Source organism: Fulvia fulva, chromosome 3 (genome assembly GCF_020509005.1).
Source record: "Fulvia fulva chromosome 3, complete sequence".
NCBI classification, from domain to species: domain Eukaryota; kingdom Fungi; phylum Ascomycota; class Dothideomycetes; order Mycosphaerellales; family Mycosphaerellaceae; genus Fulvia; species Fulvia fulva.
In genome coordinates this window covers 1,574,220-1,591,129 of record NC_063014.1, presented here as the reverse complement: position 1 = coordinate 1,591,129, position 16,910 = coordinate 1,574,220, and the positions used below count along the sequence as shown (strand labels likewise).

The 16,910-nt window shown below is 46.2% G+C and overlaps 3 protein-coding genes across 3 annotated transcripts; 2 read left to right on the top strand and 1 right to left on the bottom strand.

Annotated features, from left to right (window-relative positions):
- Nucleotides 1–1,208: 1,208 nt before the first annotated feature.
- On the top strand, nucleotides 1,209–2,378 carry CLAFUR5_08059 (Phosphatase methylesterase 1; the record flags this gene model as incomplete). Its single annotated transcript, XM_047907207.1, has 1 exon — nucleotides 1,209–2,378. The coding sequence occupies one exon, from the start codon at nucleotides 1,209–1,211 to the stop codon at nucleotides 2,376–2,378; it is 1,170 nt and encodes a 389-aa protein (XP_047759577.1).
- A 1,530-nt stretch (nucleotides 2,379–3,908) lies between these two features.
- On the bottom strand, nucleotides 3,909–4,562 carry CLAFUR5_08058 (uncharacterized protein; the record flags this gene model as incomplete). The annotated part of the gene is made up of 1 exon (XM_047907206.1): nucleotides 3,909–4,562. The coding sequence occupies one exon, from the start codon at nucleotides 4,560–4,562 to the stop codon at nucleotides 3,909–3,911; it is 654 nt and encodes a 217-aa protein (XP_047759578.1).
- A 6,690-nt stretch (nucleotides 4,563–11,252) lies between these two features.
- On the top strand, nucleotides 11,253–12,530 carry CLAFUR5_08057 (uncharacterized protein; the record flags this gene model as incomplete). Its single annotated transcript, XM_047907205.1, has 1 exon — nucleotides 11,253–12,530. One exon carries the CDS (start codon nucleotides 11,253–11,255, stop codon nucleotides 12,528–12,530), a length of 1,278 nt encoding a protein of 425 aa, XP_047759581.1.
- Nucleotides 12,531–16,910: the final 4,380 nt, after the last annotated feature.

Here is a 16,910-nt window from a genome sequence, read left to right as displayed (position 1 = left end):
TGAAACACGACCGGCGAGGGCGCAGGATCAATACTACTGAGCAGCAGTGAGAGGTCTGCCTGGAGTAGCTACTAGGTACAGCTCCAGCTCCGAGTGTGAAGATCATGTGCGAGCTTGGATTGTGGCAGAGCTTTGTCGTGGCCGCGGCATCGACGCCTCTGTCGCTCCTGCCACTGGACAATGATGATGATGACGACGCGGGCGCTCCAAGGAAGTGGCACGAGCTGGGAACGTTCACCGGCCGTCCCGCTATGGAACAGTCTTGAACTCTGTATCAAACAGGTCTCGAGCTTTCAGAATCTTGCTGCATGCTGGAAGTCTATCTCCTACCCCACATCTCGCACGTTCGATGGCCTGGACAGACTCGTCGTCGCAAACATTCTCGCTCCTACGACGTGAATTGTAGATGTTTGTGAATCGATCTGCAGGATGTCATCCTTGCGCCGCGTGCAGAGATCGGCATGGAGCATGGGCCAACGATCTGCCACAAGCTTCGCCGCACCCCAGCAATCGCCGCACCCCAGTGACTTTTAATCATCAACACCACCAATATTGCTCATATCAACTTGATTCTTTTCCCAATGTGTTCGCAGCTATCTGTTTCCATGTTCTGCTTACTCATATCGCGTAAAAACACGTTGTGTTGCCGAGAGGTTGGTGTTGACGCTTCGGCATGGGATTTTGGTGAGAGCCCCACCAAAGCTTCATGCGCCCGTGTCGAGATTCACGCGTTTCTTGCTTTCTCACCACCTCACCACATACAACAACACACCATGGAGCCCACTATAGTGCCCACAGGCTCTCAAATTCTGTATTCGCGATGCTATTCTGAGCAATTCGAGCTACATATCGTGTATTTTGAGCGTGTGTGGCAATTGATACAAGCCAGCAACACCATGTGTCGGAACGCGAGAATCCGAGCTGGGGTGCGGCGAAGCTTGTGGCCAACGATCTGGACTTCACTCCGGCGCTAAGCGATTCGACAACGTTCACGCCTGCTCTTTCCTGAGAGAAGGTCCAGTCCTTCGTGGATGCCATAACCAGAACACCACCTCTGCTTTGTCCAAGTGAATAGGAAGAACCATCATGCCGACTTGCCTGTGAACTTGTCCGCCACTGCAGCTTGCAAAACAACTTGAGCCAATGCTTGCATAACCGCACCATCAAATGACCCTCCAATCGAGAGCTACCCTTACCTGTACAACGCCATGTCGGGCCTCTTCAAGCAAAGCGTGAATGGAGCCGCACCACCAAATGAGCATCTCAGACCGCCGCCTATGCCGATAGCAACGCCGCAACACGGCGACGTTGACGACTATCCGTCATCAGATTCGTCGGCCTCATCAGCAGCCACCGTGGACACGATAAGGCCATCTTCACGTGAGCAAGCGGCTCCTGCGACACACTGGACCAACTTCTTCGATCAGGAGTTGTATCTCGAAGAGGTGACTGGCGAGCAGAAGGCTGTCTATCATGCCTATCTCACCTTGCCGATAGATCTCAAGAAGGACCCTCTGTTCATCTGTCATCATGGAGCTGGTGCATCAGGGCTATCCTTTGCTATCTTTGCACAACAAATTCGAGCGAGGCTACCAACAGCGGGCATACTGAGTCTGGAAGCTCGTGCTCATGGCTCTGTCGTGACTAACATGGAGACACAAGAAGAGGTCATCGACTACAGTCTCGCGACAATGACTAATGATGCTGTCTCCATGATCAAACTCACAGCCTCTACCCTAGGATGGGATTCCCTTCCTCCAACAGTGTTACTCGGACACAGTCTCGGCGGCGCGATAGTGACGACGCTGGCCACCGACCACTTCAAAGTCTTCGGTAGTTCCTTCATTGGGTACAGTGTGATAGACGTCGTCGAAGGCTCTGCGATAGAGGCGTTGGGCCACATGAAGACGTACCTATCCTCTCGACCCAGCATGTTCTCTAGCATCGAGGACGCAGTGACCTGGCACATCCGAAGCAGGTCCATTCGAGATCACCCAAGCGCAGAAGCCTCAGTCCCGAGTCTGCTTATACCTTCGCCCTCCGGCAATGGCAAACTCATATGGAGAACGAACCTAGACGCCACAAATCCTTGGTGGGAAGAGTGGTTCACTGGCATGTCAAAGAAGTTCCTCTCTGGTAGAGGCGCGAAGCAACTCATCCTGGCTGGTACTGATCGACTCGACAAAGATTTGATGATTGGTCAGATGCAGGGCAAGTTCCAGCTGGTGGTCATCCCAGAAGCTGGCCACTTCGTTCAGGAGGATGTCCCAGAGAAGACAGCAAATCTGCTCATCGAGTTCTTCAAGCGCAACGACAGGAGCCAGATGGTACTCCCGCCGAAAGTGAGCGACCTCATAGCACAAGGGAAGAAGGTCTAGTGTGACCGGTTTTGTGGATATGTGCCTCAGGGAAACTTCCGCTATTCACCAGCCAGCCAAGACATCCATGATGGGACTCACAGGTTAACGAGGACGTCGATGCACATGAGACAACGATCAATGCCCGCCAAGTTGGATACCGTTGTTTGTAGCTTTCTCCCTCGGGCTCGTGTATAGGAAGTTTCGAGTTTGATATGCAACATCCAAATGCTGGCTGAAGCGAATCAGCCCCGCTGAAGAAAGGCTATCACCACTATGCAGGAGAGTGCACCGCGATGATCTGCACTCCATTGGCAGCATACAATTCATCATCGGCGCACATGATACGGCTTCACGACAGTGCCACGCTGGAAAAGACTTTTGGACACATGGAAACGATCATCTTCAAGGAAGCACTTACGTAGCTATCTTGCTCTAGCTTGATAGTCGTGGTGTTGTGAAGCGTCATTCACGCTATGCACCTCATTGTGCCTTTCAGACATTTTCGCAATGTTCACGTATCGTTGTACACATTGCTCTGTCAGTTGGTGTTGCAACCTCTGGTTACAGTCGAAAATCCACGCGCTTGTCGCTCCACCCCGTCGTCGTTCCCTCATCGATATAACGCCAACATATTTGCGACCAGTGATGCGGAAGGTGGTTTTCTGGTTTCAAAGTGGCTGGCTATGCACACTATTTACAATGGTCGTGAGACCCAGGTTGCTCATCTACTGAGGTTTGTTGACCGCCTTGCGTCAAAAAAGTTCCAAGGTCGGTGTGCCCGACATTCAAGGTTGTGACTCCGCGCGCGCCTCGACGCCCTGCAAATGCCGGAAGTGTATCTTATCGCTAATCATGCTCCATGTTTGACATGAACTCGCTGAATCGTGGGTGCAAGAAGGATATGACGAATCCATAATATGTGCATGCGGATCTGGGAGGTATGTACAATGAAGTTCTGTTGTTGGTGTTAGCGGTCGCGCTTTAGGCTGTGAGTACATTGGTGACATACCAATTCATGTGCGATCCAATGGACGACATCACTTTGGTCTGATGGGTCCTGCGACGGGCTTGGGCTTCTGCGTGCCAGTTGTGTCGACGCCTCCACGTCCTTGAAGGTACATGGGCGAATCTGGGAGTTCGGCAAGGGCGACGAAAGTTTGAGAGTTCATCGTGAAGTCTTTGTGGCTGGAGAATTTGGTTGCGCAAAGAGGTTCCTGCGACGATGACAATTGAGGTAGATGTTGATATGAATGAGAGATCGGCAGGTGCAAGATACTCGCGCTTCTTAAGCAGTTTCATGCCATCCTCTGACCATCTTCACGGTCGCATAGGTGGCCATGTCAATGCCTACATCATGCACGCTTTGCCTTTGCGCGGTAGAGGTGCCGCGTGGCAGTCGAAGGGGTATCCCATCACTGTAATATTATATCAGGGCGTGAGATAGCCGGCCCGATCATCGAATCGCAATCAAGGTTCGGCTGTCTCTTCGCCCCGTACGCAAGGCTGCTATGACACCGGATCGGAATTGAGCTGGTTTCTGGCACCGTATTAAGGGAAGGACTCTGAGTCCATCATGCTTGGATCCCATGACCAGACCTTCTCCTGCGTGGCACTGCTACTGGATGCCTTCTGAGCAGACACTGTTTCAGGCTCCTTATCAACAGATACGCTGCCCTCCGGAAGTGCGAAGCTGCCACTGCCTGGTGGGTTCAAAATGGGTTTATCCTCGATCGGCTCACCCAATGCTTTCTCCCAATATGCTTTCTCAAAACCATCCATGTACTGCGTATACTGCGGTCCCGCTTTGACCCAGCCTTTCAGACCTCCCTCCAACACGGTCACATTCATATCGTTGTCTCCCGCAACGTTCCTCACGTGTTCCAAAAACCAGGCTGCACATCGTGGACCACGACCATTGGAGCTTCCGCATGTAAACACAACCCACTCCATGCTGCTTTTGTACGCCAGCTCATAAAGAACGCCACGATTCCAGTAGAACCCTTGAGCGGGTATGTTGATGCTTCCTCGTATAGCTCCGCCCTCATAGTCCGTACGACGGACGTCTACGATGAGCATGCTTCCTATCTTCAAGGACATGATCATGAGAGCTCGACTGCGTGGGAAGACATCTGCTGTTATTGTGGGCTCGGGGAAGGCGGCGTGCCACGGCTTCTCGTCCGCCTTGTCATCGGTGGCCACCATGGTCGTGAGATGCTGCAGAATTTTCAAACGATGGTGAAAGAGTCTTGACAGCAGATCGTGGTCGTGAGAGTTCCAGGTGATCGGCATTCATCTACCGCCGCTAGTGCCAGTGTTGAGTTCGGGGCTCGGCAGAGACATCCGACAGCGAGTTGGATCAGAAAGCGCGACTCTTCTATACCGCCTTATTCCCTGTCATAGGAAAATCAAAATTGTAAGGATCCAGAGATCGAGGCTCTTCACGGTTAGCGCTGCGAATTCAAGCGTTCTTTCAGCGTTCCAGAAACAGTGTTGTCGTCGCAACGAACATATAGGCCTGTCCGAGGGGAAGTAAGCAGCGAAGGCAGCCAATAACAAGATGGTTTGGTGACTCGCAAGATATAGAAGGATAGCCTGTATCTGCGAGGAAGACCTGTCAATATCGAACTTTCAATCCATGGCATTCCTATAATCGCAGCGTTGGTAAGAGTAGATAGTAAATAGTAATACTATAACGTGCTTCACTACCGAGCGGGCCACACCACCGAGCGGGCCACTTTTGCCAAGAACTGTACCACTTCCACTTTAATTGCGACGGTATCTTAACACGACGACATCCTACAGAATCGTTACTAGGAGGACAATTCCTCTTCAGATTCTTCGCTATCTAGCGAGTCTACTTAATAGGTACGTACGTTATACCCGACTCGCTATATCGCTTATAGCGTCGTAGCCTTAGTACTAGCCGAACACTATCTAGCGACTCTCTACTTACTTCCTACCTCCTAGTATCCTCTAGAGATATTAATTACGACGCCTTATCGAAGGTTAGAGACCCTCTAGACTAAATATACTTACGCTTCTATACTTTCCGCTATATAAAGGCCTCGTTAGACTTACGTAGCTTACTAATCTCGCTTCGTATAAGAGCTATCTAATACGCTATCTCTCTACTCCCTTTTATAAGCTAATATACCCCTTTCTATAACGAGTTTAGCGATAAACCTACCCGGGTACGTATTTTGTTCGTTACTAGTATCGATTAAGAGTCGAATTCTTTTATTATTCGTAGTGTCTTCGACTCCTAAGGGGTAGAGTCCGGAGCTAGAGGGGTTAGCGTACGTAGCTTAATATTAAGCTTGTCTATCACTACCTATAGATTGAATAGAACTAAACTAGCGCCTCTAAAGCTCGATAGGATGTTCTCCTGTCTAAATATAGCGTTATAGGCTACCCGGAAGGCGCGTAGAAACTCTACTTTATCGATATAAGTAATACGCTAGCGTGCTAAGCCCGAGAGCTAAGCACCGTATACCTTCTTTAAAGACAAATAGTAACCTATATCTAATAGCTAGAGTAAGTACGAGGTATACGATAGTATATATAGGGCTAAGATCTTATATTCCTTATATAGATTCTAGAATGCCTTCGAGTTATAGCTCTCGTAGCTATCAATAATAAGTAGTCTCTATACCCTAGTCGTACGAGCTATAGTATACTTCTAGAAATGCTCTAGCTACCGTATACTAAACTCATTATTAGTCTAGCCGTTCTCTATTAGCCCGATTATCTAGTCTAGACCTAAGTTACCGTCTTAGTACTAGGTACTAATATACTATTTACTTATAAGGATAACGTAGAGTAGGAGCGCTATTCCGTCTATATAGATAGTCTTAATCACTATTGCCTATTGTTTATTACCCTATTAAATGACCTTCCTCTTTCTACTACGCCTTTCTAAACCCGTAACGACGCTCTAAGACGTAATAATACCTATTATAAACCCTATCTTGTCGAAGTTATAGGTGTCCTAGTTAAGGATGCTATACTTCTCCTTTATATTACCTATAAGTAAGAACTACTTCTCGATAACGTCTAGATCTTCTATTAGGGCTCGCTAACGATCGTATCTACGTGTTATATAATCCTTTAGCTCACGATACCGCCTAATGAACCTGTCTGTCTAATTAAGACTAGTGGGCTTAAGACCCTTCTCTTATAGTAATAAATTGGCTATTACTCGTATACTAGCCTTTAATAGTGGGAAACCTCTAAGATCTAGCTCGAGTATATACTTAAGTATTACCCTCTCTTCTAGCTCTATAAGCTTCTTCGAATTAGGCTCGTAGTCACCCCGAGGAGGTCGTCTATTCAATCGATACCCTAGTATAGTTCGCGACGCGTCGTATACCTTTATAGTAAGTCGATTCGTAATTATCGCGTCGCGTTTCGTAGCCTAGACAGCTAAGGTCAGTTTGGCCTCGTTTAAAGACAATATACGCTATAATAGTAGTGATATAGCTATATCTATAGAAGTAGTATAGTTCTTAGCAAAAGTGGCCCGCTCGGTAGTATAGCCCGCTTAGTAGTATAGCCCGCTCGGTAGTAAAGTACGTTAGTAGTTATAACCTATTCGTTCCTCCGGAGTTAGAAGACAATCTAGATAAAGGTGAAATCCCGGTACGTACTCGTATCGTATAGGCTTTCTACGACTATATAGTAGCTAGTTACTTAGGAGACGAGAAGACGTATAAATTAGTAGCTCGTAACTATACCTAGCTAGGTATCGTACGATTTATTAAGAGCTATATACGTGCCTACTGCGCTTACCGTACGAGTAAGAATACTAACATCTAGTACCTAGGGCTATTAAGACCGCTACTAGTACTATTTAGCGCTTAGGAGGATATCTCTATTAACTTCGTAGTTAAACTACCGAAGGGAATAAGTATAGTCGACGGATAAACGTACGAGAACATTATGACCGTTATATACCGCCTAACTAAGGAGCAATATATTATTCCTATCACCTCGATAATAGTAGAGTATCACGTACTAGTATTCCTTAAGTACGTGTTTAGTAGATATAGGCTCCCGAAGTCTATTGTCTCGGATTGTAGTACGTAATAGGTTTCCGTACTCTAGCGTAGGATATACGCGCTACTTAGTATTAATCGAAAGCTATCTTTGTCGTTCTACCTAGAAATAGATAGACAGTCGGAGAACACGAATAAAGTAATAGAGTAATACCTACGTATCTTTATTAACTATACCTAGGACGACTAGCTAGATTAGACTCTATTAGCTAAGTTTATAGCAAACAATATAGTGTCCGTAATAATAGGCGTCTCGCCGTTCTATACTAATACTAGGCGTAATCTAAGGTTCTCTAAGTTTGACTTAGACTTACCTATACTACTAATGCTATATAAATAGCGACTAGACGCCGAGTCTACGGACAAGTTTATAGCTAAGATATAAGAGATATACTAATACTTACGATAGTAGATAGCCTTAATATAAGTAGTCTAAGCTAAGTACGTAAACTAGACTCGTATACCTATACTACGGTACGCCGAAGGCGACGAAGTATAGGTAAGTACTAAGAACTAGACGATAGAGAGAACTTCTCGTAAGATAGACGTAAAGTAGTCTAGACCGTACGTAATTATAGAGGCACTACCGGGCAACACTTATAAAGTAGAGCTCCTACCTACTTTAAATATCGATAATAGCTTCTACTTATACCTTCTTATACTAGTTTATCCGCCGGTTATAGGACAGATATAACCCGTACTACTACCGATCCGAATTATCGACGACGAATTATACGAAGCCGATCCCGCCGAACCCGATTAATAGGAAGTTAAGTAAATTCTAGACTATAAGAAGAGATAGCCGCGAGGACTAATACCGGTAGGAGGTAAGTAGCTATATTAGAAATACTTAGTGAAATGTTAAGATGTAGCATCTTAAAGGGAGTCAACAATTAGGAAGTGATCTAGTAGCCTAAGGCATCCACGATGACTCAGCTTGTAGGGAGATACCTTCTCTCCCCTTTAGCTTAGATAGACATCCAACACAATCAACATATTGGTTCCTGATATATTGCTGCATGCTCGTGCTATTAGTCAGTTGAAGATTGATCTCTTACTCCACTCCGCTGCCATCTACCCGTACCTGTTCAACATGAAATATATTAGATATAATAAGCTATCCTATAAAGCTACGGACTAGGTTATCGAGACTACCGCCGCCTCCGTAGCCGACTTTTACTATAACTACCCGAGAGCAACTAAGCTACCTAGTTTTTAACTACCTATAGACTAGATACCAAATAAGAATGCTATAGGCATACGTATAGCGCGCTAACTAGTATAAGTAGCGATAGCTCTAATGCCGGCAGGACTAGGCCTCCGGGCTTATAAGAAAGAGAGCGATACGCGTCGTAATAACGATCTTACTTAACGAGTAGACCGAGTCGTAGACGCTAATCTTCCGATTAGCGCGAGTTAAGACGATCTTAAAGACGGATTAGACGATAGTCTAATAGATAATAAGGTGTTTGTAAAGGCAATAAGAGATATAATAGATACGATAGATATAAGAGGAGAGAAGAGTACTTCGGAGCGTACTCTAAGAGGGGGGGGGGGGTAGTATTACCGTACCGGCGTACATTTACTTAAACCCGCGGGCACGTACCTAGACCCCGCGCCTGCTAACTAATCCGACTAGCGGCTTAGCGCCCGTATATAACTCTCGCGCCCTCCGCGCCTCTCTTAGATAGAATATCTATTCGACTTATACCTTACCCGACTACGTACTTACGCCTAATTATAATATATAGCTACCTAATAGAACGCGCCTCTATATACGCGTTAAAGTGCTTTAACTACTCGAGGCTAAGTACGTCGTTTATCTATCTATTCTCGGAGACCGTAAGCTTCTTATTCCGCGGTATATCTACCTCTTCGTACTATACTAAAATATAGACGCGCTCTTTATAGATAACAAAGGGCGGGGTCGAGTAGCTAGCGGTATAGATGCTCTAAATAACTATAACCTACTCTCTATTACTAGGCTAAGTAGCCGTAGGGCGAGAGCGTCGTTTTGAGCTAGTAACAACTTTTATAGAGCTAATTACGCCTATTTAAAAGTCCGTCTTATTAAAGATATAGATATTCTCGTTATATACGCTATACTTAGTAATCGTCTCTTATATAAGCTTGAACTAGGCACTTATAACTTCTAGATCTTCCTAGAGTATTCTCTAACGGTCCTTCGCTCGGTTAAAGGCTATTTTAAGCTCGGTAGAGCGCGAAACGAATCTCTCTACCTAGTTCTTACCTATCGGATCCGCGTCGCGTTTACCGAGTAGCTTGTCCGCTATATCTACTACCTCGCTAAGGGTAGGCGCGAATCCTTACGAATCGAGGTCGAGGATATATCGAATAATCGTCTATTCTTCGGTTAACGTAAGTTTATACTAGATAGGGCGAGTATCAACGCGGGGAGTAATTCTATAGTACCGGCTAGTTAGCGTCGAACAAGGTACGTAATATGCTATAGCTACGCGTAGGAGACTCGGAAATTTGCTATAACAATAGGTAGAGAGGGTAAGAGCAATTCTACCTTCTTTATTAGACGATTATATAAGTTATTATATTATTAAGATATAGTATAATAATTAAGAAGTTAGTTATACTAAGACAAAATTCCTCGCTCACTAGTGTTCCTAGCTCACTAGTACTTTACGTTATACTATATTTAGTATAGTATAACTTTTACTATTACTATTAACTTACTATTAGTATTTAGTTACTATTCAAAAGTAATAGTAATAGTAAATAGTAATAGTAAATCTTTACGCGACGCTAGAGTAAATAGTAATAGAATAGTAGTTACTATTTACTATTTACTCCTTTTTACCAACACTGTATGGAGAGAAGCCGGTGTAATGCATTTTCTTTGCGTCCATCGACAAGCATGTCTTACTGCGAGGATGCTCCCTGACATACTGGCAAGTACTGGGTTACCATCAGCTCGGAGCCGCGAGGAAAGATGACGGCACTCTGAGCCTTTACATTTACACTCATGCGGTGCCTCCACGTGCGTTATCGGATGCTCAAGTAAGAGGGCTTTAATCATCGCGTCTCAGAAGAACAAGTGAAGCCCAAGATACAAGAAGCGTACAAGCCTGGTAGTTACATGAACACCCGAATGACCGACATCACTACTCGCGGCGAAGCACATCTGGGGGATCTCCTCAACATCGACCGCCAACGAGACTGTTATGTACGGAAGTGAATTGCAACGTGACCTCTGGAAAGGAGCTGCCACAGCCAAAGCCAAAGCTCGCATATGCTGTGAGGGCTCTCGGCTGCTATACATACTGACAGCTTCCGGCACATCCTGCGTCGTTGGCTCACGTTGTGTACCAGGCTGAGAGCTGCATCTTCAGCTGAAGTTTCAGCCGTCTGACGGCATCGTAGACCTAGCGAGCATCTTTACCGTAACCATGCTATCTTGATGAGAATCACCGCCTGTTGGAATACTGAAGAATGCATCATAGTGTACATATCCGCATTCTCGTAATGGTCGTGATGTGTTGTTGTTGTTGAGTGGCAGAAGAGGGGTCCAGAAGTCGTCGCAAACAGTTGCAGGGATCAACGGCCACTAATTTAGTAAGCAAATGCACGGGCTTGAGTACCACAGCAACGTCAACTCACGCCACGAGGACAGCAGCACAATCGCATACATCAATCGTCCTCGACAAGGCAGGGAATACTATGACATGTGACGGACTCAACCAGTGTCAACATAGCCATCAGACAGCATTTTACCCGACGAAGCGGGCGTCCGCACATTCCACGCTAAAACATACTATCACACGACCGAGTGTCCAGCTGCATACCGCCTGCGAATTCAACGACAATGGCAACCTCACCGCCCTCCTCACTGGCACTGGCTGGCCCCAACACGATCTTCCTTCTACCGCCTAAGTCGCCCGCCTCAGTGTCGACAACGTCCTCCCTTGCCACCGCCAACGACTATTTTTCGACGCACAATCGCAAGAGGCAGCGACCAGAGTCGCGTGACGGGATACAAGCACATCACTTGACGGAAACTCCAGCCTGGGCCCAACTTGCTACACCCAGCGACAAACTGTACGAAAGCGCATACGGTCGCAGTTCGGGGCTGGTCAACGAACGGTATCGTCTCGCAGACGGCTTCGACACACCTTCGCTACGATCAACAGCGCGCTTCGAACAATTGACAGTGCATGAGAATGAATTTAGGAGGCGGCTTAGGGATGACGATATGGGACTTGCTATGAGCGGCGACAATGCGCCCATTTCAGGACCACTTGCGCGCGAACGAAATGGCGTTGCGCGGATGCCGACATACAATGGAGGCGAGGCGCAACAGACGTGGACGAGCTTGGCGTTTGGGATCGTGGGAAGCGTCTTCAACTTCGGCACGAGCGTATTCCGAGGCTTCACGGCTGGAGGTGGCAAAGGCTACGAGACATCGTTCCCACTGGTCGGCTCAGACTTACTACAACAGAGCGCTGGCCGATCAACGCCCCTTCCTGGATCGTGGCATGCTGACGAGTTCGACGGAGACTTTGAACAAGACAGTCCGGATTTCGGGCAGCAGCAATCACAAAGCAGACCGCCAAATAAGCGACGACAAACAGATCGAGATAGCTGGGTCATGATAGGAACACCAGATGTCGACGACAGTGGGCCTGGGAGTCTTCGACGGAAAGTATCAGGTGGCAGTGTACCACGAAACACCCTGATCGCGAGACCGCAAGCATCACGAGCGAACAGCAGAAGAAGCCTTGCACCAGTTCCACGACGCCAAGGCTCGTATGTAGCAGCTAATGGCAGCCCAGCCCAGCAACCGCTATCCATTGCGAAAGTTGCTGAGCACAATCGACGAGCATCTATCGCGCCGACACGATCGCCTCAAGGGCGTACAGTCAGTCGGCCGAACAGCGCAGGCTCAGCTAGGAACTGCATGAGCCCAGAAGTAGAGAGGTACACGAAGCGACAAGCGAAACAGGACAAGGCCATCAACAGTATGAGTCGCAGGATGGAGGACATGATCCGACAAGCACAGCAAGCACTGGGCACGAAATATACCGTCGAAGGTGGCGATGCAATGGGCATCGAAGACGAAGGATATGTTGACGATGAATGGTGATACGAAACGCTCGAGGGCTGGGAAAGGATAGCAGATGAAAAGAAGGAAAACAGGAGCAAAACGGAACACAGCACTAGGCACTCCAGTCGCTGGAGAGTGGTCAGTCCTCCCTCCTTTCCAGCGTTCAGGTCAACTCGCTCTGTGAACTCAGGGTTGTAGCCTAAGGTGGCGTAGAACGGCGACACACCAGTAGTCTCAGACAGGTGATTGTTGATCGCGAACTGAGCAAGGCACAGCCATTCTGCCCAGTCATCCTGTGCCTCATTGGTGAACATGCGAAGATACTGTTCCATCGCCTGGTTAGTGCGTTCTGACTGTCCATCAGTTTCTGGGTGATACGAAGAACTCAGCTTGCGATTTGTGCGGAGCATCTTGCAGAGTTTCTTCCAGAAGGTAGCAACCCACTGCTTGCCACGGTCTGATGTGATGGTGTCAGGAAACCCGCGCCGACAGAACACATGTTTGAGGAAAAGCCTTGCCGCATTCTGTGCTGTCATCGCGCCAATAGGGATCAGCTCGACTTCCTTGGTGAGCCTGTCAGTGACGGTCATAATGTTGTTGTAGACCATGCCGTCAAGAGTGCTGTCTGGGAGTCCGACAACGAAGTCGACTGCAATGTGTTTCTAAGGCCGATCTGGAACAGGAAGTGGCTGTAATAATCCTGGTGGCTGGGAGTGCAGAGATTTTGTTGTGCGGTAGGTGCGGCAATTCGCGGTGTATCTGCGCACGGATCTCGCTAATCCAGGCCAGTAGAATTCACGTGCCACGAGTTCATAAGTGCGAGCTCGTCCTAGATGGCCTGCTGCTGGAGCGTCATGGTTTATCTTGATTATCTGGTCTGTAAGGCTTGGTCATTTGGTACCCATAAGCTCCAGCCGTCGTATTGATTTCGAACATATAGCAGGTCGCCATCTACTTTGTAGTATACTGGGTGAATCTTCGCTCTCTGCAGCAGTGCAGGAGTACGGTCTTTCTGCAGGTCCTTGATCGCGGTCTTGAGCTCGTTATCGGTTACGTACGCCGTCGATATTCGATACTCGAGTTCGGCTTCCCGCTGACTTTCACGCGTCGCCGGTTGTTTAGTAGGCGCATCTCGTTCTACAGGCATGAACTCTTCAGCTTTAGGGTTTAGCTATACTGGTTCCTCTTCTTCCGGCGCATCTTCTACTATTGCCTATAGTAAGGCGATCTTAAGGAATCGCTTAGGAGGTAGTAATGTCTAATGCTAATACTAGTTCCGAGGGTCGTCCACCCCCTACGGAAGGTCCTAGCTACGTCTCGTCAGGCTGTCTAGCTTTATACCTTGAAGTCCTAGACGGTATATTATCTTAAAGTTAAACTATGACAAGAACTTAGCCTAACGCGCTTGTCGCCGATTTAGCTACTTTGTCTTTATAAAGTATTCTAGGTTCTTATAGTCGGTGTAAATCTTGACTAGCTATAAGTCCTTATCATCTACCTCGTAGGCGAGCTCGGGTCTCTATTCCTTAAAAGCCTTAATGATAGCTAATAGTTCCTTGTTATAGATTTTATAATTACACTCCTATAGACTTAACTTCTTCGAGTAGAAGGCTATAGGATATAGTACACCATTCTCGTTATACTACGAAAGCACGCCGGCGTTTATAAAATCTAAAGAATCTATCTCTACTACTGTTTGCCTACCTAGCACACGTAATGTACGAGTATACCGGCTTTACTAAACGTAGCTTCTAAATTGTCAAAGGCTTGTTAGCAATCTAGTGACTATTGAATCCTTCTGTTCTTATAATTGCTTAGTCCGTCCGACTTGGTCAGGTTTGTAAGAGGAGTAGCTATACGCGAAAATGCTTCGATAAACCGCCTATAGAAGTTAGTAAATCTAAGGAAGGCCTACACATCCTTTAGGTTCTTAGGAGCTTCCTATGTCTGAATACATTCGAGTTTCTCGGGGTCTATCTCGATGCCGTTAGGGGTTATAATTAGCCTAAGATACTTCACCTTCTATTAGTAGAATTCGCTTTTGTCGATATCTACTATAAGTCCTATATCGCGTAGCTTAGTAAGAACCTTCCGTACGTATTTAATATGCTCCTCTAAGGTGTTACTAAAGATAAGCACGTCATCTAGGTAGGCCGATATAAAGTCGTCTAGGTATTCTTATAAGACCTTGTTAATATATAATTAGAACGATACTAGTCCGTTATATAAGCCGAATGGCAACACTAGACACTCGTAGATACCGTATTGTGTCGTAAACGCCGTTAACTACTCGTGCCCTTTAGCTATCCGTAACTTGTTAAAGGCTACTATAATGTCTAGCTTCGTGAAGTACTTCTTGCCGTATATACGGTTAAGCGTCTCTTATATTAAGGGAATCGGATACCGGTTCTTAATAGTGATCGCATTTAATCCTCTATAGTCGATATAAACACGTAGCCTACCTCTAGGCTTACGTACTACTAGTACTAGTGTAGGAGACTAGCTCGTCTTTTGCCCTACTTTCCGTACCTTCCCTTTAGATATTTGCTCGTCTAGCTATTTCTTAACTACCTCGTTCTCCTTCTTAGCTAGGCCGTAGGGCTTGCGGTATAGTGGCTCTTATAGACTATTAGGCTTAATATAAATCTTATAATCTACGCCTAGTCGGTAAGGTAGGAGTCCTTTATAATCCTTAGCTAAGAAAGCGTCCGTAATATCGTAGTATATTAGCGGTAACTTCTCCTTCGGATTGTGATTAAACTACTTATTTAAGAATTGGTCTAGATCATTAGTAGCTATTACACTTAGCTTAAGCTCTCCGCCGTCGCTCTTACGCCTAGTAGGCATAATATAGAAGCACTTAGCCCTAGGCCGGTATACGTACATCCCCTACGCGCGTTAAGAAACGCCCTAGTAGTCTACTTCTTTATCGTCTATATCTTCTAGGTTATATAATAAGACGTTTAGCTCTGCCCCTCCTACTATAAAGCTCGCTACTTCTCTAGTAAAGGGCTCTAGTCCGTATCGTACTAGTGCCTACTTCTTCTTCTCGCGGTAGTTTAGGGATTATACTATTATCGATATCTTATTCTATAGATAGTGACTAAAGCAGTAATCCGATCTAAATGCTACCTCGCTTATCTCCTAGAAGATGTTTAGGTTATATACTATAAGCTACGGTAGGCTAAAGACGATGTCGTATTCGAGGTCGGTGACGTAGTATAATATTTGCTCGTAATAATCGCCGATAACTACGTCTATAAGGGCCGCGTATATAATCTACCGCGTAGTAGCCGTTCTATCTCCTAGTATTAGTCGTCGGCTCTACGTTAAAGGGATTAGGGGTATTATATATTTGCGTATAAATTTCTAGTTAAGTAAGAGAGAGGTAGAAGTAGAATCTATAAGGCCTCGACCCTTTCTATATTATATTATTACGGGTAATACTATATAAGGGTATATAGCTAGCTATTACTTATCTAGTACGTATACCGATATCTTAAGCTCCTTACTATAGTCTGTTACCGTCTCTTACATTCCGTGTCTCTTAATCTTATACTCTTCCTATCCTAGGAAGTTCGGGTAACCGCTATCTACTACGCTTAGGTAGCGGTCGTACTATTTCCCTACTACGGATCGGCGGCTAGGAAACTAAGGTTTACGTTCGGATTCGGCGTAGTATTACGTAGACGCGGTAGGCGGTAGTCGCTATCGTACCTATATATTAGGTATTTAGGGTTAGTCGATACGTAAGAACCTATACGGTAGCGGTAGTACTTACCCTACTTCTTAAGGTCTTCGCGCTACTTACGGTTAAGCGTAGGTAGGTTCTATAGATATGTCGGTAGATCCTCCTTCTTCTTAGTACTAGCGTACTATAGTAGGCGCTATACTAAGGCACCTACTATACCGGTAGCGGTACTAGTAACTACGTTACCGTTATTCTAGTTATTCTAGCCGCTATTACCGTTCGAGTTACTATTACTACGGGGGCGCTCCTTCTACGGGTATAATCGATCTGTCTCGTAGAAGCTCTCGTCTAGTACGGTATACTCCTCGATAACGTCTTATATACTATCTAGGCGGCGGTCGACTTCGCGGTCGCCGAAGGTCTTAATAAAGTACTTACGGTTTAGTCGGTTACGGAACAGTATAAGCTCGGTCTTATCGGTCTATAACATCTAGGCGCGTAACTTCGAGTAGCGGGTATAGAAGGCTATAAAGGTTTCGCCTTGTTCTTACTTATAGGTAGTAATATTAACTATAGCCTTAGTTCCTTTATTACGTATACTATATTAGCGTATTATCTAATCTAATAACTCTTCTCTAGTCTTAAACTCGTTAAAGGACTACTATCTAGGTATAGGGATCCTCGGCTTAGTACTTCGCTAAGGATTACCTTACGTCTACCTATATACG